The sequence below is a fragment of the Topomyia yanbarensis genome, chromosome 1 (assembly GCF_030247195.1).
Source record: "Topomyia yanbarensis strain Yona2022 chromosome 1, ASM3024719v1, whole genome shotgun sequence".
NCBI classification, from domain to species: domain Eukaryota; kingdom Metazoa; phylum Arthropoda; class Insecta; order Diptera; family Culicidae; genus Topomyia; species Topomyia yanbarensis.
In genome coordinates, this window is record NC_080670.1 from 74,464,667 (window position 1) to 74,492,168 (window position 27,502).

At 36.4% G+C, this 27,502-nt stretch overlaps 1 protein-coding gene across 2 annotated transcripts in view; it reads right to left on the minus strand.

The window, feature by feature from the left end:
• The window catches only part of LOC131677949 (doublesex- and mab-3-related transcription factor dmd-4), a 130,587-nt gene that overhangs the window by 92,476 nt on the left and 10,609 nt on the right, over positions 1–27,502 (minus strand). Inside the window, exon 1 of one of the 2 annotated variants that reach the window (XM_058958052.1) lies at positions 18,849–19,181. The exons of the other annotated variant lie outside the window; for it this stretch is intronic. Coding sequence (XP_058814035.1) covers positions 18,849–19,145 — 297 coding nt within the window. The 5' untranslated portion in view covers positions 19,146–19,181. Of the gene's footprint in view, positions 1–18,848; positions 19,182–27,502 lie in introns of those variants that run through there. 2 annotated transcript variants of the gene reach the window in all.

The window sequence follows — 27,502 nt, forward strand, 5'->3', positions numbered from 1 at the left end:
AGTATTTATGGTGAATTTTCTCTTAATATTTCTTCTTAATATTCATGACTACAATAAAGTCTCAACAAATTCGCTAAAGATACGAACTCTGTTACTATTTTCTGAAAAATTAATTCCGCATAATTTTAAAATTTCAAAAATTACGGTTTCGGAATTATGCCGTTTGGACAGTAAGATCGATTTTCACCAAACCGAATTTCTGGCTACGCCGCTGATTTCAAATAAGTAGAAACAAAGTCGTTCTACACTCGTTCACAAGAAACTTCTTCGAATACTGAATATCTATTATAATACATTGAAAACCCAATTTTATCAATCAAATATGAACATATGTTTGATGGGCTCTGGCAGACGAACAAGACTAAATTCGAGTAAATCCTTTCTTGAGCATGTTTTCCTTATCATGAAGATGGAAATATGCAAAAATAAAAAGTTCATCATAATCAGAAATAGTTATCAGACTACATCAAGGGACGGGAAGAATATTTAAGAATATTTTAACAGCTTCAGTTTATTATAAAGAAAAAAAATTGCCCGATTTAGTCAATGTCACCATTTTGTCAGCCTAAAATACACCATGAGACTGATAAAAATGAATCTTTATCATATGTATCATTCACTGTGTTTCACATTTACATTTCATTTTTGGGGATTTTTTTTATTACATCAAACTACAACAATTTTTAGGTAGTTTTCAAGGGGTTATGTTATAGACTTCTTCCAAAATTTGGCGATCCTATTCCAATTCGTATACCAATTAATTGGTATTCTTAAGGGTTTATATGTTGCATATAGAGAAAATACTGAAATTTTCAGCTTTTTCCCTACACAACATTACGAAAGCTTATTAAACAATTTTTCCTAATAAGTTTGCGAAAATTATAAACTATTTGAAATTTTTTAATAGTTTTATTTTTTATTTAACCGTGATTTTTTAATAAATAGTGACCATCGCTTCACAACGTAATCTATTTTTCATGGCTTGCGGTGAGCACGATCTCTCGAATTGCTGAACTGAAAATTATGGAATAGAAATAAATTTTTAGTATTCTTTACAGATTTAACTCGCCGCGCCGATAGCTCTGAATTAGACCCGCTGGTACCCTAAGACGATTTCGCTAGATTTTCGGAGCACTGCATTAACGCAAGTGACGGAAGGTTATCGAAAAGTTTCGTGAAAATGAAAATTCCAGTAATGATGATGATTTTCTCAAACGGTTCGTTTTCGAGATTTTTATTTGTCCTTTGGCATTAGGATTAGCGATAATAATTCAAATCAAGGATACAACTGGGAAGTCACCTTTAGAAAAAGTCGATGTCGAAGTAAAATTTGGAACTATGCACGCATGCACTTCAGAGATAGCGTTATATCAGGAGCTGCGATTTCATTTCAACGCTTTTTTTGTGAAAAGTGTGATACTTACAAATGTAAACATAAGGCTTTTTTCATATATGCGAATGAGGGCTTTGAAACGCAATAAATTAACCTAAAAATTTGGATTCGACGATATTGCTTTCTTAAACTACAGCAAAAAATACAACGGGCGAAACTGTATTTTTGTTCGTTTAGTTAAAGTTTCGCCCTCCATGCTCCATGCAAACAAACAGGGCGATACATTTTTGCTAGCAGTTTAGAGGCGAAACTGTTTTTTCCGTATTTTTTTTAGGATCATCAAGTTGATACCAGCTGTAAATGATCGCTATTAAAAAAAACCCGGTCGAAATCGGTGGTGTAAAACGGTAGTAATTGTAGAAAACGTAAGGGCGATACTTCAATGCTGATAGGTGGGACCGAAAAAGTGAACGATCGCCAAAGGGGCGATACTATCATTTTGTCAATTTCAATAGCAAAAACAAATTTTAATTTAATAATTTCAAATACTTTATGAAGTTTTGGGTTTCGATCAATGAATCATGCAATCTAGGATGTAAAAAACACAATAGTTCTTAAATAGAAAATAAAACCAAGTCTGGAAATATTCACTGTTGATTTTCTTTGAATGGTGTCAATGCTTGTATCGCTTTTTTCAAGAAAAAGCGTTGATTTCTTAGTTCTCAGTCGCGTTGGAAATTTGATTAAAGTATAAACTTCAAATCGATTCAAAAAAAAATTCGATTTTTTTGGCTTAGTGCAATATATAACCCCTTTAGGAAAATTCACTTTTCCCACCACAATGCATTGATTGAGGAATTTAGATATTTTATTAACAGAGCATTAGCAATAATTCGTTTGTATGTCTATTTTATGGGCCATTTTTTCGCTTTCCCATTGATTTGGTTTGAGATTTCTAGCACTGATGTTGTCCTATGCTGATTTGAGCGATTCTCTGAGTCCTGCCACTATCCCATGTAGTATGTGTTATCAAAAACATCGCGAAACATCAAGTTCTAAATGTTCTCAAACGATATAATATCCGAAGAGAGTGATAAGAGTTATAAGAAATGTCTCATCACACTGTTAGGTGGATTAAAAGCGTTTTTATGAAATATGCGGTTGGGGTAAGTTGGTGGTAACGCACACGGGGAAGTTGGTGGTACTATTTATAGTGCAAAAAACCTGTTTTAATCCACCTAGCGGCTCAATTGTGCCTTTCTCAATCATGAACACGAGAATGTTTGCGTTGTTTATATTCATTAAAAGCTTTCAAATGCACCTATTACATTTTATTATTACACATGCATTGACAAATATACAAGAAAAGAAATCATTATTCGAGTCAATCATAAGAACAACAACTTATCCGAACAAACTGTATATCTAAAGTCAACGGTTTAGACGCTATTCATTTTGAGCACGAAAACGACGTTTTAAAACACTGTGCACTGATTTTGTCCTATGATGATTTGAGCGATTCTCTGAGTCCTGCCACTATCCTATGTAGTATGTGTTATCAAAAACATCGCGAAGCATCAAGTTCTAAATGTTCTCAAACGATATAATATCCGAAGAGAGTGATAAGAGTTATAAGAAATGTCTCATCACACTGTTAGGTGGATTAAAAGCGTTTTGCCTTTCTCAATAGAAAGGTATTGCAATTGCTCTGAAAATCGACTTTTTAACGAAGGCCCGGAGGGCTGAGTGACATATACCATTCGATTCAGTTCGTCGAGTTCGGCAAATGTCTGTGTGTGTATGTATGTGTGTGTATGTATGTGTGTACGTGCTTCTGTGTGTGTGTACGCGGATACAATCTCACTCACTTTTCTCAGAGATGGCTGGCTTCTCACAAACTTAGTCCCAAATGAAAGGTGCAACGTTCCCATAAGCTGCTATTGAATTTCTAATGGATCCGACTTCCGGTTCCGGAATTACAGGGTGATTATACGATCACGCAGAAAATGTCGATTTTAATAAATTCTGCAATGAATGTATAATGGTGAAAATTTTTCTAAAATGTGACCACAACTGCTTCGATTTGTAGTACTAGGTCATTAACATCCATTCAAAGTCTTTTTGGTCACATCGGCCACCATCATCGGTTCCGGAAGTCCCGGCGGAAGTATCCAAATTCAGAATAACAGTCACATCGGTTTCTCGGAGATGGCTAGACCGAATCAACCAAACTTAGTCTCAAATGAAAGATGTTGCGTCCCCGTAAATGGCTATTAAATTTTATCCCCAACCGACTTCCGGTTCCGGAGTTACGGGTTGTGGCGTGCGATCACATAGCAAATTGTGATTCAAACCAATACTCCGATGAAAGCAAAAAAGGTAAAAATTTAGCTAAAATGTCTCTCAAACAACTTAAATTTGCAGTTCTAGGTCACCGACGGCCAAACAAACTTTCGTTGACTACATTGACCACCATAGACGATTCCGGAAGTGCCCGGGAAAAGCGGCCACCTTTCAAAACTAGCAAACTCATATCAGTTTCTCGGAAATTGTTGGGCCGATTTTCACTAACTCAAATGATAGCTATATTATCCCCACAGATGTCTGTAAAATTTCGCACGGATCGCTTATATGGTTCCGGAAATATAGACTGAACAGTCCGGTCGCACATGAAATTCCCATATAAGCCGGAACTCAAAATTTTTTTCAAAGGGGGCACCCCATGAAATTTCAGAAATCGAGTTCGTATTTTTGATGCCAAGCATCTTTAAAATGCATGAAACGTCGTGATTTTATTGTTCGAGTACCCTATCGAATCATTATCGTCTATCAAAAAGTGTTGTCCAATAAAAGGTTGATTTTTGGTAATAATGTTGTTGTACCTGAGACGAAAAGGTCAATGATGTGTTCGGTGGATTTTATAAACGTAACAAGCCTTTCTTCTGATACTGTATGTCCTCTAATTGATCCCCCAAAAGTGAAAATTTTTTTAGAACAGTTGACTGAATAATTATCCAAATGTTAAAAAATTAATGTTCAGGATTAAAATTTAAACTCAAATAAATGCGAAGGTTTCATGTAGTGAGTGTTTCTGCGATAATAGACCTTTCTCGTCCGACCTAACCCCCTTTTTTCTTATTTTTATTCAAAAGACTACACATTTTTAAGAATATTTCCGCTGAAATGAGACTTTTTAGAGCTATCGTGATTTTTTAATGATTTTTTTAAATTTGAAAAATGCAAGAATGTTGAGTATTTTTTTCACCTTTGCAAGAATGGTGGGACTCAAAATATGTGTTTGGGCAGCACTGTTTTGTATATTTTTGCTTGGCTTCCTGGCAACGCGGCAAATGAAGTGGTGAGTCGCGGTACAAAGTTCATTGGTTATGTAAGCAAACTAAAGTGAACCTCTCGGTGGAGAACGTTGCATGGTAATGTTTAACCTTACTTTTTTGACAGTCCAAAGAGATTGTTTACATGATCTTGGAATTTTTGTTGATTCGATCATAGTATGAGAAACTTGGTTTGGTTCGCTGCCAAATGTTAACACTTTCCCAACAAGGTCGCTCAGCTGTATTTTTTAATTGATGTCGGCATCATACATTTTTCCGTTAAATTTAACATTTTTACTTTTCTTGTACATGATTCATTGAAGAAGCAAGGAATTTCTAGCCAAACATTTGAAAAAGGCCTACTGCCAAATGCAAACAAATCGAATTTTGATGTTCTCTATTAAAATCCTGGGACAGAACCTGTGGATAGATGTTTTCTTTTTCTTTTTTCTGTTCATTTTATCTCTTGGCTTGCATAGCCACTCTTTCTTCCTCACATATTTTAAATTGACTGGCTACATTTGACAGTCCCCCCTGACTGCATTTGACGGTTCCCTTTGGCTGCATTTGACAGCTCCCCCTGGCTACAATTGACATTAGGTTTTTTCGTATCCACACGTTCCTTCCCAGTAAAAAACTATCTATCTGGCCATGTACATAAACATAACGCAACAATGGATTATGAAGAATTTTGATAATGATTTTATAACAAATTATAAAAGAGCCCGGCTGATATAAATGTCCTAACTAGCAATACACTTATTATAAAATGATTATAAAGGATTATTGTAACTGATTCCAAAAGGATTATAAAGGCAGTGAAATACGTACTCAATGAATTAAGGGGTGTGTCTGATGTAATCAATATGCGCAATCAAACTAAATAAAACAGTATTCAATTTTTAAATAGAATTATAATGAATTCGACCAAAACTTCTTTTGCCTTTTCTCATTTTCAAATGTTTGGGTAGAATTTAGATTATTTTATCGTTGTTGCGATCAATTTCGTTTGGTTTGTTTTGTTCACAATGTTAGTCGCAGAGCATTTTGGTGATCTATGGCAATTGATGACCTTTACACCCCATACTAGGTCCGCTCCTGTTGCAGCTGTTTCGCCCTGTCCGGCATCGAGTCAACCGATGGTCCAACCTGCGCCGCACTCGTCTGTCGCTATGTCAATGACAGGGACTTGGATTAAAGGCCAAAATTTCAGTTACGGTTGGTGGAGTTGCTGCAATCGGTTTGCCTTCGGCCACGTTGGACATTCGGCTAACGGAAATATTCAGCGATTCCGATTCGAAGGAAGTAGCGCCAGTAGCAGACTGCTTCGGTTCAGCAATACGCTCCGGTATCGGACGAAGCAAACACTCCGACAGGACGAAGGTTTCAACGAGGGGCTCAGGCATAAGTAGCAGAGTCCTTGCACTTCCTGCTTGTCGAGTGAACAATTCCGACGAAACCACTGCCGTTCTCGCCAAGTTTGATCACCGTAATAAGTGCGACGTCAGCGGTATAGTGCCAGGATTAGTCGAGAACATTGCCAGGACTGACTTTCCAACAGCTACAAGATTAAATAGCAATGCGTTTTTAAAGTGACCATAGTATAACGTAGAGGCTTTAGCCAGATGATTTATTCAGCAGAATAAGATAGCAAAATTACCCAAAACATAAGACCTGGCTGCCGAAGTGAATACACACACATCATCACCTACAGAGGCAAGTAATATTGGAACGCAGCGAAATTCCTCACAATGAATTGATCTCGTTAGGTGAAATTCCAGGAAGTACAATTTTCATAGCACAATTTAGTCGACCGAAATTGTAGTCCTCAGTCGAGAGAAAGACTGATAGAGTAGCAGCAGCTAGGAATTTTCTTTCGAAAGCTAGCAGCGGTTTCGCGTATCCTGCACTAAGTAGAGAGCGTTAAGACACATCTCTGAAACATGTCAAGTGCTATCAGATGAGAAAAAACGTCGCATCTATGACCAGTACGACAAGGACGGTTTGCTGACCAACGGTTCCGTCCGGTACCACCATAACACACGGAACCGGCGACACATATATTCACAACATACTAATTACTTATCCTTCCGAAAAAGTAAATAAATTGACTATGCAATTTATCATTCGCTGCCTAGTTATTTCCTGCCAATTTGAACAAGACAGCAGTTGCAGAAAGCTTTATTGCGGTGCAAAAATGATGGCAACTCGGGATATAATATAAATTTACATATAATTTCTCCTCCCTGATATTCTTCCAGAATGTATAATGCTCTGCATTCTTATCACTCCTATCAAATCCTTCTTACTCCTTATCGTCAGTGCCGAGCACTGTTTTGCATTTGCCGGCTAAATCAACGACAATGCGATAATCGTCAATCGACGAAACTTTTGCTGTAATGGAACTTGAACACGAATAATAAATAATTGTTCCATTCGAAAGTGATAACCTTGTTGTCCTCATGTTTGCAGCTATCATACGCTGGTAGGCATTCTGACCAATGGAAACGTTTTTCGGTATGGGCATTAAACGATCATTTCAACAACTTATCATCGACCGAATTCGTTACCTATAAAGTTCAGGTAAACTTCACCACCTAAAAATGAGTAATAAATCGGATCATCTTGTTAGGACTTAACCCACGAGCAAACAAACAAATGTGTACAAATCCTTATCCATCATCCAGAAAGCAATCGTTTTATAGCCCAATGCTTGATCTTACGATTCAGCATATGCCACCGGGTTTTGCTTCCAGCGCCGATTGGTTAATGTATGAACCAGGGGTGACATTACGCATCTCGAAACGAAAGGTTTATTGTATTCAAGTTTGTGTGAAAAGGTCGATTCGAATTGGTTGCATAATGTGGCACCAGGTTCCCATTGTTCCAATCCTCATCCCTCTTGAGTTGATAGTCTTTCAAAGAGCATCGAAAGTATTCAAGTAATGTAAATTTTAAAAGTCCATGTAAACAAGTCTTAGGTAAACAAGCACACTGAACTGTCCTTGTGCTTTTTTTTTTGGTTCAGTGTATTTTCACCGATTAGTTGTTTGTGTTGATCGCTCCAGTTATTTTTTTAATATTTGACGTGATTTGTGCCGTTTAATCGTCGTTTATCGTATCAGTCGATCTTAAATTTTGTTTGCGCCCTTGGTATTGTGAAGTTTTAAAGTGTTTTCTACAAATTTTGTTTTGTGTCGTGAAAAAGTCCAGTGAAAATCGAGATTGTTTACATCACCGGACCTGTGTGTAATTACCCACAAAAAATTCACGCGCTCATTTCGCCATCTGCACGCGAGTAGAGGAAAGTATTTCCCACCATAACTTGGCGCACAGTGAGACGAAAACGAAAAGTCGGATCTAGGGCGGGTAGAAAATCGGCATTATGACAAGTGCATGCGATCACTGCGCGAAAACCGTCAAATCGGACGATGACTTTATCGAGTGCATGGGATTTTGCAAAAATGTGGTGCATATGCAGTGCGGTAAACAACTCAACAAGCCGTTCTTGAAAAAACTTGCCGAAAATCCAAATTTATTTTGGATGTGCAATGAATGTGTCAAGTTGATGAAGTTTGCTCGCTTTCGCGACACCGTTTCCTCGCTTGGATGTGTTATCGCTGCTATCGCTGGGAAAACGGATGACGTCTGTGCTGAACTAAAGGCAGAGTTATCAAAAAATAACCAACAAATTTCGCACCTCGCCAGAAAGGTTTCAACAGCCACTCCAGTCCGGCCAAATTCCGGTACATCTCGACCACCTCAGAAACGTCGTCGCGAGGATGGTCCTGATCCGAGCAGTATTCTTGTCGGCGGTCGAAAGCTAGTCGATAATAGCAACATTCTCACGGTTCCTCCTCCCACTCCGTTGCTCTGGATGTATCTTTCCCGCTTTCATCCCAGCGTTAGCAAGGAGACAGTCGAAAAAATGTCCAAAGAAGGGCTAAACTGCAACGAGGAAATAAAGGTCATTCCGCTTGTTAAAAAAGGCATAGACGTCAGTACTCTGAACTTCATATCTTTCAAAGTTGGAGTTCACCCAAAGTACCGTGAAGCAGCTCTTAACCCTGACACATGGCCGCAAGGCATATTGTTCAGGGAATTTGAGGATAGCCGTACCCAGAACATTTGGTGCCCACCGACTGATTTTCCTACGCCTTCGGAAGTCGCATGTATTCCGCTAAGTCAACCCGGCCCATCAACCCTACAGAGGACTCCGCAACGATTGGCAATGCCACTATACCAAGCTACACCGCCATTGTGAAGGAGTGTCGACGCTGATCGCATACTGGGACGCAATGCAGTTGGTACAATGGAAGCCCTCGATCCCCCCGCTACAGTCGAGCCCTTGCAGCCAGCGTTCAGCAGTCGTCCCGGTCCTGTATGTGTGGGTGGAGAAGGGGTCTTCCAAGCCGCCTTTCTCGGCAAGTATTATACAAATTGTAACGATACAACGGTTAAACCGATTCACGCTTCTAGTTCATCGTCCAACACTCGCCGTAAGCTACTACCGTCCCGTTCCTGCTCTCCGCATCGCTCCATCGGGGTTCAACGCATACTGGGACGCACCGCAGTTGGCACTATGGAAGCCCTCGAGCCCCCCGCCACAGTCGAGCAATTGCAGCCAGCGATCATCAGTCGTCCCGGTCCTGTGTGTGGGATGGGTGAAAGGGTCTTCCAACCCGCCACAAATGGCAAGTATACATCTGATCCGAACACTTCAAGCGCTGATGTATTCTTCGCTTCCAGTAATTTGCCTTTTGCTCTAACATCTTGTGACGAGATGTCAACTATTTCTGTCGCCGATGATGATCGCTGCATTCTGGAGCGCGATGCAGTTGATTCGCCCTCTGCAGAACCTGATCCGTCATCCAATAACATCGAGATTTACTACCAGAATGTTGGTGGCTTAAATTCATCAACGGACAGCTATTTGCTCGCGACCACGGGCTGCTGTTATGACGTCATCGCCTTAACCGAGACGTGGCTCAACAACCGTACTCTGTCTCACCAGGTGTTTGGTTCAACATTTGATGTCTTCCGCTGTGATCGCAATGCCCTCAACAGCCGCAAGACATCAGGTGGTGGTGTACTCATCGCCGTTCGCCATGGTATAAAAGCCCGAGTGATCAACGATGAGCGGTGGGAGAGCTCCGAGCAAGTGTGGATATCAGTGAAACTTGCCGATCGCAATCTCTTCCTGTGTGTCGTGTATTTTCCACCTGACCGAATTCGTGATTACAGCCTGATCGATGTACATCTTTCCTCCGTTTCTTTCATCACCTCGATCGCTGCCCCATCTGATGATATTGTTATACTGGGCGACTTTAACTTACCTGGCTTGACCTGGTGCCCAGCAAGTAACGGATTTCTACGATTGGATATCGAAAAATCTGTGCTTATCAACAATGCCAGTTGTATCTTGGACAACTACAGTAGCGCAACTCTTCGGCAAATTAATAATATCATCAACGAGAACGGACGTACATTGGACCTCTGCTTTGTAAGTGCCCGGGACTACGCTCCGTACTGCTGCGCCGCTCCGACACCTTTAGTCCAGCATGTGCGCCATCATCCCCCACTACATCTTGTACTCGCTGGTAACCTAGGAGTGAGTTTTGAAGACGTCTCAAGCTCTATCGTCTACGATTTTAAAAACGCTGACTACGACAGCATCGTTAGCACGCTGTTGGATATAAATTGGGACGAAAATCTTAACAATGATGACGCGAACGAAGCAGCGATGACGTTTTCTAATATTCTTAACTACCTAATCGACCGTCATGTGCCAAAACGAACAGTCAGCACAAATCAACACCCTCCCTGGCAATCAACAGTGCTTAGACGATTAAAAACTGCCAAACGAGCCGCATTTAAAAAGTTCTCGAAGCATAAGACACTTGCATTACGAAACCACTACTTTCAACTCAACCACGAATACAAACAGCAAAGCAGACGTGCCTTTTTTAGATATCAGCGAAACGTCGAACGTCAACTGAAATCCAAGCCCAAGTCGTTTTGGAAATATGTGAACGAGCAGCGAAAAGAATCCGGGTTACCATCTTGTATGTCATTAAATGGAGTTTTAGGCACCGACACTAAGGAAATTTGCCAATTGTTTTCCGACAAATTTTCAAGCGTTTTTTCCGACGAGAACCTTTCCCCACAACAAGTCGCTGCCGCTTCAAATCTAACTCCTTCTCTAGGACGAACCATCAACCGAATTTGTGTCGATAATGCTGCCATTCTTGCAGCAAATTCCAAGCTGAAAGCATCTAGTTCCCCGGGTCCAGATGGCGTTCCTTCGATTTTTGTCAAAAAGTGCATCAGCGGGCTTCTTGAACCACTTCGGCGAGTCTTTGTGCTATCACTCAATACTGGAACATTCCCTTCCTGCTGGAAAGCAGCGCACATGTTTCCAGTTCACAAAAAAGGAAACAAATCGAACATTGACAATTATCGAGGAATCTCGTGTTTAAGTGCAGTATCAAAACTATTCGAGCTGGTTGTCTTAGACCCTCTTTTCTTTCACTGCAAACACTACATTGCAGACGATCAACACGGATTTATGCCTAAACGATCGACAACGACTAACCTGCTCTCGTTCACAACATATGCAATGGATGGATTCGCTGACGGATTGCAAACCGATGCTATTTACATGGATCTATCTGCGGCCTTCGACAAAATCAATCATGATATCGCAATAGCGAAGCTGGACAAACTCGGTATTCATGGACAACTTCTGCGCTGGTTTCGTTCCTACCTCGATGGAAGGCAGCTCCAAATCAGCATTAAGGACTGTCTATCTACACCATTCTTCGCTACATCCGGCATCCCACAAGGAAGCCATCTCGGTCCAGTGATATTCCTCCTCTACTTTAATGACGTCAACATCAAATTACAAGGACCCCGCCTTTCTTTTGCCGACGACATGAAAATTTTTCAACAAATACGGGATAAAACCGATGCCGAGCTTCTTCAGAGGGAATTGGACAGCTTTAGTACGTGGTGTGATCTAAACAGAATGGTTTTAAACCCGAGCAAATGCTCAATCGTTACGTTCACGCGGAAACGCCATCCGATTCAGTTTAACTACCATCTCTTCGACTCGAGTATTCCAAGACACTCTAACGTCAAGGATCTCGGAGTCATCATGGATTCGGCACTAACGTTCAAACCACATACATCATCCATTGTGGATAAGGCTTCAAGACAGCTTGGGTTCATCTTCCGAATAGCGAAAAACTTTAAGGACGTATACTGTTTAAAATCTCTCTATTGTGCGCTGGTTCGCTCAACACTGGAATATTGTTCTGCTGTTTGGAACCCTTACTACCAGAACGGTGTCGACAGAATCGAGGCCGTCCAACGCCGGTTCATACGCTTTGCACTCCGACATCTTCCTTGGCAAAACAGATTTCAGCTGCCGAGCTACGAAAACCGTTGTCAGTTAATACAGCTCGATACTCTAAGCATCCGGAGGGACTGCTCTCGAGCCCTGTTCGTCTCGGACTTACTGTCTGCCAGGGTGGATTGCCCTACAATCCTCGGACGCCTCGATCTTCAAGCTCGCGTTCGAGCTCTGCGCAATAACTCTCTTCTGCGAGTCCCATTCAGGAGAACTAACTATGGGCGCCAGGGCGCTGTTACCGGACTCCAGCGTGTGTTTAACAGTGTGGCGACGGCGTTTGACTTCAACCTGACAAGGAATTCGATAAAAACTAAAATTATTCGTATTCTGAAATGTAATTAGTTTAAGTAACCACCATTGGGGCCAAGGGGTCTGTTGGTGACGGTACAACAAATAAACTGTCAGAAAAGTGAGGTTATACATTTTCATGCAATGCTCTATGTTTTTGACAGGTATATGAATGAATCATTTCAGCATCAGTGATGCCAGGTCTATTTAAACAATAGCCTGCAGTGAAAATATAAAAGTCTGCAGATTGCTACAAAAATCTTCAATAAATTTGACATAGAAATGAAGTATGTATATATTTTAAATGATCAAAAATGTTGAAGGCTTGTGTATAAATTGGCTGGCATAGGCTTTGTTCTGCTAAATATTTGTAATCTGCAAAACATCTGCAGTGAAAATGCAAAATCTGCAGATCTGGCATCCTTTTAGTATTCCCCACAGGAAATTCATCCAAATGGTGTAAAAATACGGGGAAACAAGGCAAGATAGGTATTCAGAATATGGGGTTAAATGAGCAGCTTGCACTATTTTTGATTTTTTCAATAGTTAGAGGTACCAAATCATCGCGGCAATCAGCAGTAACGAATTGGGGATAAAAAAGGAAGCATCCTATCATATAAAAATTTTTGACGAGAAAGGTCTATTATTTGTTTGTGATAATATTGTTCTATCAGAGACACCGTGTAGTACAAGAAAACAATTTAATATAACTGAACTAGAAACTATGTATAGAATTCGCTCAAACTTTCAAGATTTTTTCCGAGGCCCGGAGGACCGACTCTTATATACTAATCGACTTAGCTCGACGATTTGGGACAACGTCTTTGTGTGTGTGTCTGTGTGTGCATATAACGGACAAACTTTCATTTGAACCGATCTTATCGAAACCAATTTTAAATGGAAGGTAGGGTTCGCAGTACCTTTTTGGTGAGAACCGGTACTACGGTACTGAAGCCCTCAGTACCGGTAGTACCGGTAAAGTACCGATACTCGAACATTTAAAAAAAAAATCGAAAACAGCTTCAAAGTGAAATCGCATGCTCAAACTGATGACCTTATTCTCAGATGATTGATTTGTGCTGATCAAAAAAACATGTTTATTGTTTTTAATTGCTTCGGAAAGATATGACTCATTTCACAGAAGATATTTTTCGTATGCGGCACTTTCTTTTATTTTAAAATCTAGGCCACGTTGATATCACTAACTGCTAAGCGGTGCGACTTTCGTCGACTTCAACAGATGGTAAATGTAAAAAACCCTGTTAATAACAGTAAATCAAAGCGAGAATGGCAGTAAATCGAGCAGGTTCCTCTCTTGCTTTTCTCTAAATTGCTTTCGATCTTTATGTCATTTGCCTACTATTCTCTAATGCATACCAAGGCTCCTTGCTTTTCCGTAAAGTATTGAGTTTTCCAGCATTTTCCGATCACCAAATAATTACAAATCGCCCCATTTGAAGCAGTTCCCCAACTCTAAAATTATTAGCTACTAAATCACTGTTCGTTCTTTTATAGATAATGGTTTAAGATCAAACCAAATACAAACATGACCATAGTCTTATTACGCGCCACCCAGTGAATAATGAAAACCTATCAGAATGTCGCTAATAAACAAAATAATAGCAAATTTTTACGTCTCTTACGCTAGATGTGAATATTTTGAAATTTAGTACAAGATCCTTAAATTTTAATTTCGACAAAATAAAGCAAGAATTTAAACATACCGTTCAGTACAACGGGAGCTAGTAATGTTTTACTTCTAGAATTATTATGATGATGGCCCCACCTCATTCCCCTACAAAGGTGTTAGCTCAACGATTTATCTAGTAGACAATTAATATAATTAAAAGTCATCTTGTAGACCGATATTTTGAAACAGGTCCCCCTAGAGAGTCTACATATTTTTCATAAAAAATTGTATGGTACCGAAAATACCGGTACTGGCTTTTGTTCAGTACCGGTATTACGGTACCAAAAATGGGTCGGTATTCCCGGGATTTTCGGTACCGGTATTACCGGTACCACAACCCTGGAATGGAAGGCCTATCACCCAGACAGAACGCTATTAAATTGTTTTTGATTCTGATATTTAGTTCCCAAGATATGAATGCTTAAAGGTACAAAAATCGCGCTTGTTGCAGTTTTTGAAATTTGGTGCCGAAATTGACAGTGTAACTAAACAATTTATATATTTTTAGAAAGCTTATACAAATACCTTTCGAACGAATAGATTGTTGAAATCAGACTATTATCAAATGAGATATTTAACATTAAATGCGGGCGAAATATTTTTATCATTTCCCATAGCCAGAAATAAGACCAAAAACATTCAATGTATTATTAGGGCCAGAACGGATAATTTTAGGTCAATAGTATCTTCGGAGAATTTAAATTTGACTGATTAAATTTTCTTGGAAGTGGTGGTATTGAAATAATGCCTCCAGCAAATTTATACCTCTTTATTTTGCGAATAACTTTGCTGAAGACATCAAATACATATTTCGAATACTTTAAAAGTTATGGCTTGTTATTTACCCTTTGTCGCCAATTTATTGTTACCCTTTCTCGCCTATGTATTGGTCAATATAGTAATACTCCATTTAAATGATCCAAATATTATATTGATAAAACGTATTTCATTTTTCTATCTACAACTGCTAGAATAACCACCGAACAATTCCAAGTTGTCTAGATGGAACTTGATCACTTATCGGTGCAAAAATTTTCATTTGCGCGAACCTTCTGACTTATAACCATCGGATCGATCTGAAACATATCTCGGAAAATTAAAAGCGAAATGAATAACTCCAAGCAGTACTGTAGCCAAGAGGATGGTTAGGGATTTAAGCACCCCCCTCCCCCCTAACAAAAAATAATTGGAGTGGAGTTAAAAACTTGTTGATTCAATATTACAATGATAATTATCTGATCAGTACATTGATAACCTATTGTTTGAAACATCATGAGGGCCTTCGAAAAATTGTGGGAATGCGATCCTGATCTGTAACTGATCTATTGGTCTTGATCTCACAGTTGTCTAATAACATCAATATCAAATACTATAAACATTCCAATAGAAACTCATTCCAGAGTTCAGAAATCAATCATAGTCATAATTTCCTATCATATTGAGTTCAGTTTTGAAGGGGTATACTGTAATATGAATTACGGTCTTTTTTAATAGGAAGCGCCGAAAAATTGTATAACTTCCAACATTTGCTGAAAATATTTTATTTTGGGAATGCGTCGAGTTGAGACGAAAACGTTATAGAATTAATACCGAGAAAACCACCTTCCAAAAGTTGGGGAATTTCTGAAAAATGGCGTTTTCCGTTCCGCCAATTTCGCAGGTTAAGTATCTTCGATGAACTTTACAAACGTTCAACAGCACATCATTTGATAAAATAATTTTGGCGTTATATCCTCGAAGAAGTATTTATGGCGAATTTACTCTTCAAACAAATTTATTTCCAGACTTAATGTCTTCAGCTATTTTAGGGAGTGCTATTACAAGCCACTTTGTTGAAGACATGAAGGATCCATGTGTTCAAGGTATTAACATATTTTAGGCTATTTCTATTTAATTTTAAATTAAATTATTATGATTTTACTGTTTATGATAAATCTCTTCTATTGTTTATAAACGATAAAATTTATATTTTATTCAAAGCTTGAGTTTGTGAAGCTCACAATAGAAAGTTGTTTTAGAAAAAAAAACTAGGTTAAGGAACACTTCGCAAATATCATTTTATAACTCGATATACTCCATATACGTAGTATTCATGCCTACAATAAAATTGTTTTAAATGAAAGTCTCAACAAATTCGCTAAAAACAGGAACTCTGTTACATTTTTTTGAAAAACTGATTCTCCATAATTTTAAAACTTCATAGATGGCGGTTTCGTTATTATGCCATTTAGGCAGTAAGTTAGATTTTCACCAAATCCCCACCAAACCGAATTTCTGACTACGCCGCTGACTCCAAGTATGTTAAAACAATGTCGTTCTACACTCGTCCACAAGAAACTTCTTCGAATACTGCCTATCTGTTATAATACATTGAAGACCCGATTTGAACAGCGCCCAATTTTATCAGCCTCATACACCCAAAACATACCCGGTAAGATTCGCTTACATTATTGCAATAAATGCGTGCGAAAATTGCAAGCGTTCTGGTAATGTGCAAAAATTGCAAGAATCTTCCTTGCAGGTAATGCAAGAAACAGAAAAAACGAGTTTTGCCTATGTATTAGCGATGCATGTGTATTGGTGACCAATATGCGTTAGATAAAAAAGACAGCTGGTATTGAAAAACGAACCCTACACGAACAGATCACTAATCAATACCTTATCCATCCAACCATGCTATCAGATAATTGTAAGTGGATAAAAGTCATATATAAATATTTGGATGAATTCACGATTAATGAAAAAAGTAAAGCACGCACCCAGATTTGAACTCATGCCATTGAGTATCGTAGCACAGACCATAGGCACTGATCTATTCTTACACATAAAAGCCGAACGTTAAAACTCGTACAATCAGCACATCCGGAATTCGATGCTGCCTCGTGTGTAATGAATAAGCCACAATATTGCGTTTGAAGATGAATAAAAAGAGAAATGAATAAAAAGCAGACGGTAAATAAAAACTCGGCGTGCGTTGCCATACAAACCGGCATAGGCACGTGAATGTGGTGGCAATCCTGTGACAGTGTGTTGAAGAAACGTATGTAGATATAGCAAGAGATGAAGTGTTTTATATGCTTGCAAACATTGCAAGCGGCTTTAACTGCAAAATTGCAAGCGATGCTAACATTATTTGCAAGTGATTGTCGCTTACAATTATTGCAAGAGGTTTTTGTTTTGGGTGTATGAAAATATATTAAATGCGCTCTAGCAGACAAACAAGGCTGAATTTGAGTAAATCATTTCTTGACCATATTTTCCTTATCTTAAAGATGCAGATATGCAAAAATTAAAAAATCATTTTTTTAAATTTTTGCACTAGAAGACTATGATAAATAATCAGAAAAAGTTATTAGACTACATCAAGGGAAGGAAAGAATATTTTAACAGCTCCAGTTTATTATGAAGAAAAAATGTCCCGATTTAGTCAATGTCACAATTTTGTCAGCCTGAAAGACACTACGGAGCTGGTAAAAACGGGTTTAAAATGTATTTATTATTCACATTAATAGGTATATCCCATTTTCTGAGGATATTTTCTTTCAATTGCATCGAACTACACCAATTTTGAGGTAGTTTTCAAGAGGTTATTTTATCGACTTATTCCAAAGTTCGGCGAACCTATTCCCATTCGTGCAATAGTTTATGTTAAAAGGGTATACTAAATTAATTGGTATACTCAAGGGTTTATATGTTACAGATAGAGAAAATTCATAAATTTTCAGCTTTTGCTACATTATATTACAAAAGCTTCTTAAACAACTGTTCCTAATAAGATTGTGTAAATTATAAAGTATTTGAAGATTTATAATAGTTTGAAGATTTATAATAGAAGTGACGGAAGGTTATCGAAAAGTTCCGTAAAAAAGAAAATTCCAGTAATGATAATGATTTTCCCTAACGGGTTTCGAGAGTTTTTTATTTGTTCTTTGGCATTAGGATTAGGGATAATAATTCAGATCAAAGATATTACTGGGAAGTCATTTTTAGAAAAAGTCGATATCGAAGTAAAGTTTGAACTATGCACGCATGCACTTCAGAGATAGCGATATATCAAGAGCTGAAATTTAAGTGTTCAGTTCTCAGCCGCGTTGGGAATTCGAGTAAACGCTATTGAGTATGAACTTCGAATCCATTCGAAAGTTTGTTGTTCGAATTTTTTGACTCAGCGCATCATACATAACCCCTTTAGGAAAATTCAGTTTTCCCTACACAATGCATTAATTGAAGAATTTATATATGTTATTAACGGAGCATTAGCAATAATTCGTTTGTATTTCTATTTTTCCGCTTTTCCATTAAATTGGTTTAACCTTTGAGATTTATTGCACTGATATTGTCCTATGCTAATTTGAGCGATTCTCTGAGTTCTGCCACTATCCCATGTAGTATGTGTTATCAAAAACATCGCGAAGCATCAAGTTCTAAATGTTCTCAATCGATATAATATCCGAAGAAAGCGATAAGAGTTATAAGAAATGTATCATCACACTGTTAGGTGGATTAAAAACGTTTTTTTGCCGATAAATCAACGATTATTGGGGTTGATCAAATATGTTTGACTATTTTCGTGAGATCATCTATATCTTTCCAATAAATTTAGTTTTGTTTTTGGGGGCAACAGAGTTTGTCTATGAAATTGTCTAAGTTCATACAATCAACTATTCGTCACTGCTCTAACGTAAATTATAAATTACTTGATAGTTTCCTTGCGCAATAATATAAAAAAGTTAATAAATGTTTCACTATCTTACGCGTACCAGTTAGTTTAGAGAGCCTTGGTCAACAAACCTGTGCAGCCATAATTTTCTGCCGTGACAAAATCAGTTCACATTTCGGACATCGACAATTTCGGTATATGCAATGCTTTTTGTGTCCTCGAAGTCCGGATATAACACCATGATTCCGACAACGTGCACATTTAGGTATCCGCGATGTTTGATTGCTGCAAATGCTACTGGATTTTCCAACTGAACTGGAGCTCACTGCGCTAGATTTTGATATTCCACTTTCACTTATTTCACTTGCACAATCGACAATATTTCCATCACCGTCGCTTCGCTTAAGAAAACTGTTTGCGGACAACATATTTCGTCCGACCAGAAGAATTTCGAATGGCTTCTGGACCTGTTCGACGCTGATATAATACTGAGAAAATAACATTTGAACTAAATCTGCTTGGCTATGTTCAGGGCGAATCCATCGCCACAGCATCCCTAAAATAAATATCTATTTTCCTTGGTTTGTACCAATATTGACATCTGTATTGTGTTGCACATGTTTCGACGCTGTTGATGCAGTGAGAAACGTGGTGGAGGGGGTTCGGACAAGCTAGATTTTTTTTAGTAAAGACACAAGCATCAGGACACGAATAGATACTGATTGGTTGCAAGCTTATGTACCAATATCGTTACTAGTAGCTTACTCATCATGTCATGTTTCACATTGTGGCGTTAGAGATACCCTGCGTACTAAACGTTTGACTACCGTAAAGTGGGGAGCACTGGCCACTTCTGCTAACTTTTGGGAATAGCTAGGTGTTGTATTATGCATTTTTGAGACAAGATTGTAACTTTAAATTTCTGTGGGATTTGTTTCGATAATTATAAAAATAAAATGTTATTTTCGTAACTTTTCTTTGATTTCGGTGCAAGTTCGAACACCAAAATCATTATATAGAATGCAGCAAACCTAAAGCAGTTGTTTTCAAAAATTTGCGTTTCATGTATCCCTTTCCGAATATTGATCCCCATCATATACACCTTTCGGAAAATGGCACCATTACGTATTTTTACGTATCTTACAAAAAATGAATAAAATTAGCTCAAACTTTAAAAAAATATTTCAGAGGCCAATCGACTCAGCTCGCCAAATAGGAATAATGCTTGTATGTGTGTGTATGTGTTTGTGTATGTGTATGTATGTATGTACACTAATGTCATGTAATTATATCAGCGACGGCTGAACCGATCTGAAATTAGTTTTAAATTAAAGGTCCAACCATAAGACGCTATTATTTTTTGTTTTGGATACGCTTATATGAGCGACCGAAAATAAAAATCGCAAGAACAGAATATACCTCGTAAAACCTGCTTCAAAAATATTAGAATATGTAAACCGGATATAAACTTGAAGTATAAAATACGGACTGAGACTTTTTTTGTAAAAGTCGGAAAAAAACCTTCAGTAGAAAAACCGGAAAAAATTTGTCCGATTTTTAAAAAGTAACTTATTTTAGCCGATTTTTAATCTTGGACATAACGATATACGGATGCTCCTTCGAACGATTTATTTATTTTTAACCAGTTTTTAGGATTATTAGGAGGATTATCCATGTCGAGTTTTATGGGTGAACATTTTTAAGCTATGTTTATGCTGCAGGATCTCTGTCCGATTTTTAAGCTTGCAGTTCATTTCTGAGGTTTATATTCTAATATATTTGAAACGAGTTGTACGAAGCATGTTCTGTTCATGCGACTTTTACTTTCGATCGCTCATATGTCCATGGACACTTTTAACTTGCTCTTCCAAGAATATTCTATTCTGATAGCTTGAACCGGTTCATTTACTTGCAGGCTAACATGGCTGGATGATTGGAAATAAACTGCATTGTGGTCGACTGAATGCACGGCTTTTGTGCTATCGACATTAAAATAATCGCCAACATAGCCTAGCCACAATACTTCCTTCTATTTACTTTAATGCAAATAGATACTTTGAAATATCTACCTGTCTCATTCACGAATCGAATTCTCTCTCTGTCGCTCTCTGTTTTAGAGAATTTTTTCTCAGTTCACTATTTTCAGCTACGCGCTACAATATTGAACCTGAAAATTTTATTATAAACGAAAATCTTTTTTTTAGAAATATGTGATATTTTTGAATTCCAACACAAAAGTGAACGTTCCAGTTTCATGATAACTAATTTGGGTCCATCAATAAAGTTAAAACATTAGATAATCTTAAACGACGTCATCAAGAAAAGAAGAACGAAAACGAATAGGTTAAAACAAAATAGGTTTGGAACACTAGAAATTATACTATATTAATTATCCAATTTTCAAATAATGGGATTTCCACAAACATTCCAGAACCTCTTGAAACAATGGTTCTCAGGTTCGTTTGATTCATTTACTTTATTTAAAATATTTTTTATATCATTCTATATGCCTATTTTTTAATCTTATCTATTTTATTCGTGTCGTTTTTTTGGATTCAATTTGAACATTTAATGCATTTTTTCATATCACTCATTTAACTTATTTTATTCATTGTTTTCATTTTTTCTGTACATTCATTTTACATTTTATTCATTGTAATAATCTAACTAATTTTTTGAGTCACCCATTTTATTCAATACATCCATATTATAAATTTGACACAAATAAATTTATTCCATTATTTTATAATTTTATCAATATCGCTTCATTTTTCATTGTATTCTGTTTGTGTTGTTTCTTCATTTTATTCATTTTGTTAATTCTACTCGTTTTTTATTTTATTAATTCTATGCAATTAATTGATTTTATTAATTTGATACACATTAATCAATTCATTGGTTTTATTTTTTTTATTCGTGTGACAAATCACACTCATTCCATTTTTTGTATTTTATTCATTTCAGTCATTTTAGTCTTGAAGTCACTTCATTATTTTTTATTCAATTTTATTATTTCATTAAATTCTTTATTTTTATTAATTCTATTAATGCTTAATTGTTGTATTTTATTCATTTCAGTCATTTTAGTCTTGAAGTCACTTCATTATTTTTTATTCAATGTTTATTATTTCATTAAATTCTTTATTTTTATTAATTCTATTAATGCTATTCATTTGATTGATTTAAACCTTCTCGTTCATTTTATTGGTATTATTAATTTTAATCGTTTTATTCATTCATTTGATCCAATTTGTTAGTTTGAAACAATTTAATAATGTAATGTTAAATGTGTGTGTATCTATATTAGTATATATAGTCTATTTTTACATTTAATGAGCTAAACTAATTTGGTTTATTCATTTTATTGTTTTGATTTATATTAATCATTTTACTGATTTTATGAATTTGATAAGTTGTTTTCATTTTTTGCCTTATTTTTTAATTTCATTTGTTTTTGTTGATTTATATACTATATTCAATTTATTCGAGGTTTTATTCATGCAGAACTAGAAACTGTGTTCATCTCACCACTAGTTGGGTGCCTATTTCGCTTGAGCTCTGCAAACTTATTAATGATTCAACCGCGATATGTGCAAAAAATGTCTCATCTCACTGATAGGTGGATTAAGTTGGGTACTGAACTCTAAGCCAGCATCATAATTCCTAATTCAAGTATCCGACGGGAATGTTAGGGTAGTAACATTAAACGCTCACGTAATTCATCCCCCGCAATCATCTAATTCATCCCTGGGTGGTGAAATCAAACCAACGTTTGAAAACCACCTGTTGTAGAGAATAAACGTGTGAACTCAGTCAATTTTAAAATCAAACTCACGGTGTCTTTTTCTAACAATTTTATGCAGAAAATCAGTATTTCTGAAACTTCAGGGTATGAAAGAATAGACTTCCCTTATTTGCAACCAAAATTAAAACAATCCTTCAGGGGGTTCAGAGAAACTAAAAAAAAAATTCGTGATTGCATACAACGAGAAAAATCTGCTTTGAAATTCCATAAGAACAACTTATGATTTTCAGATATAAGGATAATAAATGGAATTTTAAAGTTCTGTTCTGTTCTGTGTCTTATGATTTGGAGGGGAAATTTGACAGATGCATCACTTATTATTTTCATCAGACAGTCTTATAAAATTCTTAAAAATATCAAAATGAACACCATAGAAACCCACCTATGAAAATTATTATGCTGTAATGTTAATTTATTAGATAATTGCAGAAATTTATAACCAAAAAACGTGATAGAAATAATGGTTTTCATAAACAGTTTTACGAAACTCATAACAATGCTCGAATTGATGCCATATGTTTCTATTTATGGAATTTGTTGTGATTTTCGATAAAAATTCAAACAAGGCGGACAATAAGTCAACTATGAAAATATGCTTTTAACCCTACAACGGTTTCGTGACTTTTTCTATACGTAAACTCCAATATATCTAATTTTTATTGAATTTTTAAAAAAGTAGGATAATTTTGTTCTAAAATCATTCGCAAAGCAGCCTGTTCAAAAATATTCGTATTTAGTTGGCTTTATTAGGTAATATTTCATTTTTTATAGAACAAGTCTTCAAAAGACGTCGGAATTCCCATTTCTTCTTAATATTTCTATAACTCCGATAGTTTCTAACCGATTTTGACCTTCTATACGGTGTTGTAAAGATTATTAAATTGTATTTTGAATAAAAAGTAAATAATTCCAGAGCCAGTCGAAAAGTGTATTTATTTCGATGCTTTTTTGAACATCAAACGCCAATACAAACAGTAAAGATACAGCAATATGCAGTAACGGCGATAAAGGCGTCGAAGAGATAGGTAGAGCCAGTGCATTGTATGTGCATATAAAGTAAGTGCGTTACAGACCCTGGGATACAGAAGATGACGAACTGAGTGGTGCGTGATACGCATTATATACAAATCATATTCACGAATGGGTTTTGTCTACCATCCGCAAAGCAAAAATTACGATAACGATCCAAGCGCATTTTCTAGTAATTTTGCTATATTAGCTTTATTATATTAAATAACAAGTTCTATTGTTCAGTAATGTTGAAGCTTATACAATTTTACACAAGTTTCTCGCTTACTATGTATCAATATTCTACTAACGAAAAATGATATAATCAATTTTACAAAATATGTACACATGACAAAACACTAACATAAACGGTTTTGTAGGGTACCCAGACATACTTTAAGCGGGCACTGTTAAGTTGCTCAAGTGAAACAAATAGGTTGCACCTGCTTTAATGGAAGTTTAATGATCAAATTGATTTATGATAAAGATTGCTTGCAGTTAAAATAAACCGTAACAGAATTACAGGGATTGCATATAGCTCTGGGGTACAGATGTACCCCACAAAACCGTTCTAGGGTTAAAGTAAATTCTTGACGAAGAGCTATTCACCGAATATAGATCACATCAGAAGATTAAAGAGAATTTTTCTTCTATTGTATGTAAAAAAAGATTAAAGATTCGTTTCCATTCCTTAGCGAAATGTATTGAGACATTCAAATTAATAAATCAATGACAATGGTCATTACATTGATTATAATGAAGTACACGACAGCCACTATTTATATATATATATATATATATATATATATATATATATATATATATATATATATATATATATATATATATATATATATATATATATATATATATATATATATATATATATATATATATATATATATATATATACAATTGATTTCATTCACATAGTTCATATCGATAATAAACTGATTTTTTTGGGAAACAAAAATCATATCCGTTTTATCAATTTGAAATGCTTTATTGAAAAATGTTAAAAGATCTGAATTATTGAAGTTTTGATTGGCGTGCGTCTCGGAATTCAGTTTATAAAATCTGCATAGTTGCTGCAGCTAAAATTAGTTGTTTCTGATCTGCTATATTTGCCAGCACAATTCATAAGATACAATTATGAAGTTTTCACAAAAGTGATGTTAATGAAAAATAAAATATCAAGTGATAACAGATTTCATACGAGTTTCATAAGAACACTTATGAAATTTTTCTGCTCATATATTGAAGCGGGATCATAAGACTATCTTTTGAAATCCAATGGAAACGTTACAAACCTAGTTCATATAAAATATACAATTCTCAGGTACTTTTTCCTCGGTGTAGGTTTTATAATGGAATAAGTTCACATTCTTGCTCCTATGTGGTAATTTAGGCATTCGAACAACACTAAAAGTGAGAATCTATAGATAGATAAATTAATTATCTACAACCTTGTTAATCGAAAATCGATCTGAAAACATTCGGAAAGATATTTATGATTTTAGAAGTGTCATGCGTGAATTTTGATTCGACTCGTGGAAGATTTTTATTTTAAATAAAATTATGTATTGAGCTCAATAAATAAAATTATTGGTTGTGAGACAATAAATCAATTGGTTGAATTCAATAACATTTTTTTTTAAAGTGGAAGTAAAAATGAGTGCATCGAAGCATTTTGGATTGAACTGGAAGATGTAGCATTATGTCAAGCTGGGCATGATGTGTCCCAGGGTCCGATTGATGGGATGCTAGCAAGAAGCGGAATTTCATTGGTTTTGAAGCTAGCCAAAGCTGAAAATTTTTTATCTGTGGAAGTCAATATGAAGACTAATGACAGTGTCCAACGAAAATCGCTGCGAACAAATGGTGCTGATTGTGGGGACTGTGGAAAGTAAGATTCAAGAAGAAATAAAATGCGTGTATTTTTCTCGTGCAAAAGTTTTTGATTCCGGACCAGTAAGTAAATGGAAGATCACCACGATAATGGTTTCCCACACACTCTGCAGCGCTTGATTCAGAAAAGGATACCTAAAAGGAAACGCTGGATTTAGTTGCTAATAGGTACGCATGGTAGGACACAGATCACGCATGTTACATCATCATTTCGTTTCATCCGGTGGTTCATCATATTTTCAAGGGATAATATTGTGTTGTGGTGTATACTACTCATGATCGCATATTTGCCCCACGAAAAACCGATTAATCACAATTTCAACTAAAACATTAAACTAAAACAGTTTTTGGTTTCGTCTAGTTAATATTTGGGCGAACTATGTTTTTGTTGAAAACAATAATCCAACGCTGTTGGTTTGACGCTGTCAGTTTCAGTCTGAACACGAACTTTTCACCCTAGCACAAAACTTGAAAAGCCCACCTAGCACAAAACTTGAAAAGCCCACCTGAGCTAAAGCTTGAAACGCTCGTCTCAGCTTGTAACGTTTGTTTTAGTCCGGACACAATTGCATACACTACCATTTCAGCCAAGACACAAACGACTGGAATTCAACGTTTTTCATTTTTCTGTTGAAAACAACTAATCAAGAAAACAAGAATATGTTTTGTTATATTTTTCATTGCATGGCTTTCAGTGTTAATAACCATTCTAAGAAGCTATAGGATGTAGAAATCCGTCCACGAACGGCGGAGATATTAAGCATTTTATATTTTTGTTCCTCACGTAACATATCAACTAAAAATGCGATCGTTACATAAAGAGTACTGCTGTACTGGTGTTCTAGGAGTAAAATTAAACAGGTTTTGAATGTCGGAATATGAAAACACATCTAAGTGATTCAAGGAATTCGATTCCGAAAACAATCTATGAATATACTCAACAACGAATGAACTATTTCTTAAAAATTAATATGTAGTTCACTTCAAAGACAAAATAAGAGTACGAAATACACTTCAATTTTTTGCCAGGGTCGATGCATAAATCCCTTGGATTAAGGGGGCATGTGGTGTAAAGTGCTCAAACCGAAAATTATTTTGTTTTACGATTTTGAAGGCAAGGCAACAATGGATCTTTTGCATAATGTTGAAATTTATTTATACATTCATTGTGCACGAAAAAAAATATTTTCAGTCACGCAGAGTCACACATACGAGCGTTCCAAGAGTAGACGTCCAACCATTTCCACGGCAAGGAGCGCCGCGGCGAACACGATAACTTTTGATAAAATTGTCAGACACATGAAATTCGATAAGATTTGTAAGGCTTAAAGTTATTAGATGAACTAAAAAAATTGAAAAAAGCTCGAGGTGCGAAAAATGGCTTCATGAAAACCGAAAAATCTGATATTTTACTGTAAAATTCGCTTATTTTCCTCAACATAATAAGGAGAAATTATTTTATTCAGTTTTCTGTAGTTCATCGACAAGCTATGCATATTGCGCGTATACAAAATCAAATCGATTTGTTGATTAGTTTTTGAGTTATCGAGTCCGCCAATTTGAAAAACGCTGTTTCGAGAAAAACGCTATTAAAGTTGCCAATAGATTGAAATCTCCGTGTGTTACAGCAAATACGTGCGAGGAAAGCATGGCGTCAAATGATCAAGCTCAGCGTGGCCACCGAGATTGCAGGAGACTATTCCAGAGGTTCAATACTAACAATTAAGCAAATGAAAAAGAAATCAATTTTTTCGACCACTACACCCCTTAAACATTGCCTTCATCCGTGAGTTAGATGTGGATGGTATACCCTACCAGAAGAAAATAACTGGCCAATAACCTGAGCATACTATTTGCTGGCATGATACGAAATCTTTATTATTTGATTATTATACATCATTGAGTTATTAAGCAAGCATTCAAGAATCATTCTTAAATACCTGCTTAATACCTCAATGAAGTATAATACCATGTTCACACTACAGAGTTAAAACACGTTATAATAATTAGCAACAAGAAAAACGTCATCAAGATAGCGTTAAAACACGTTTTAACTCGTAGTGC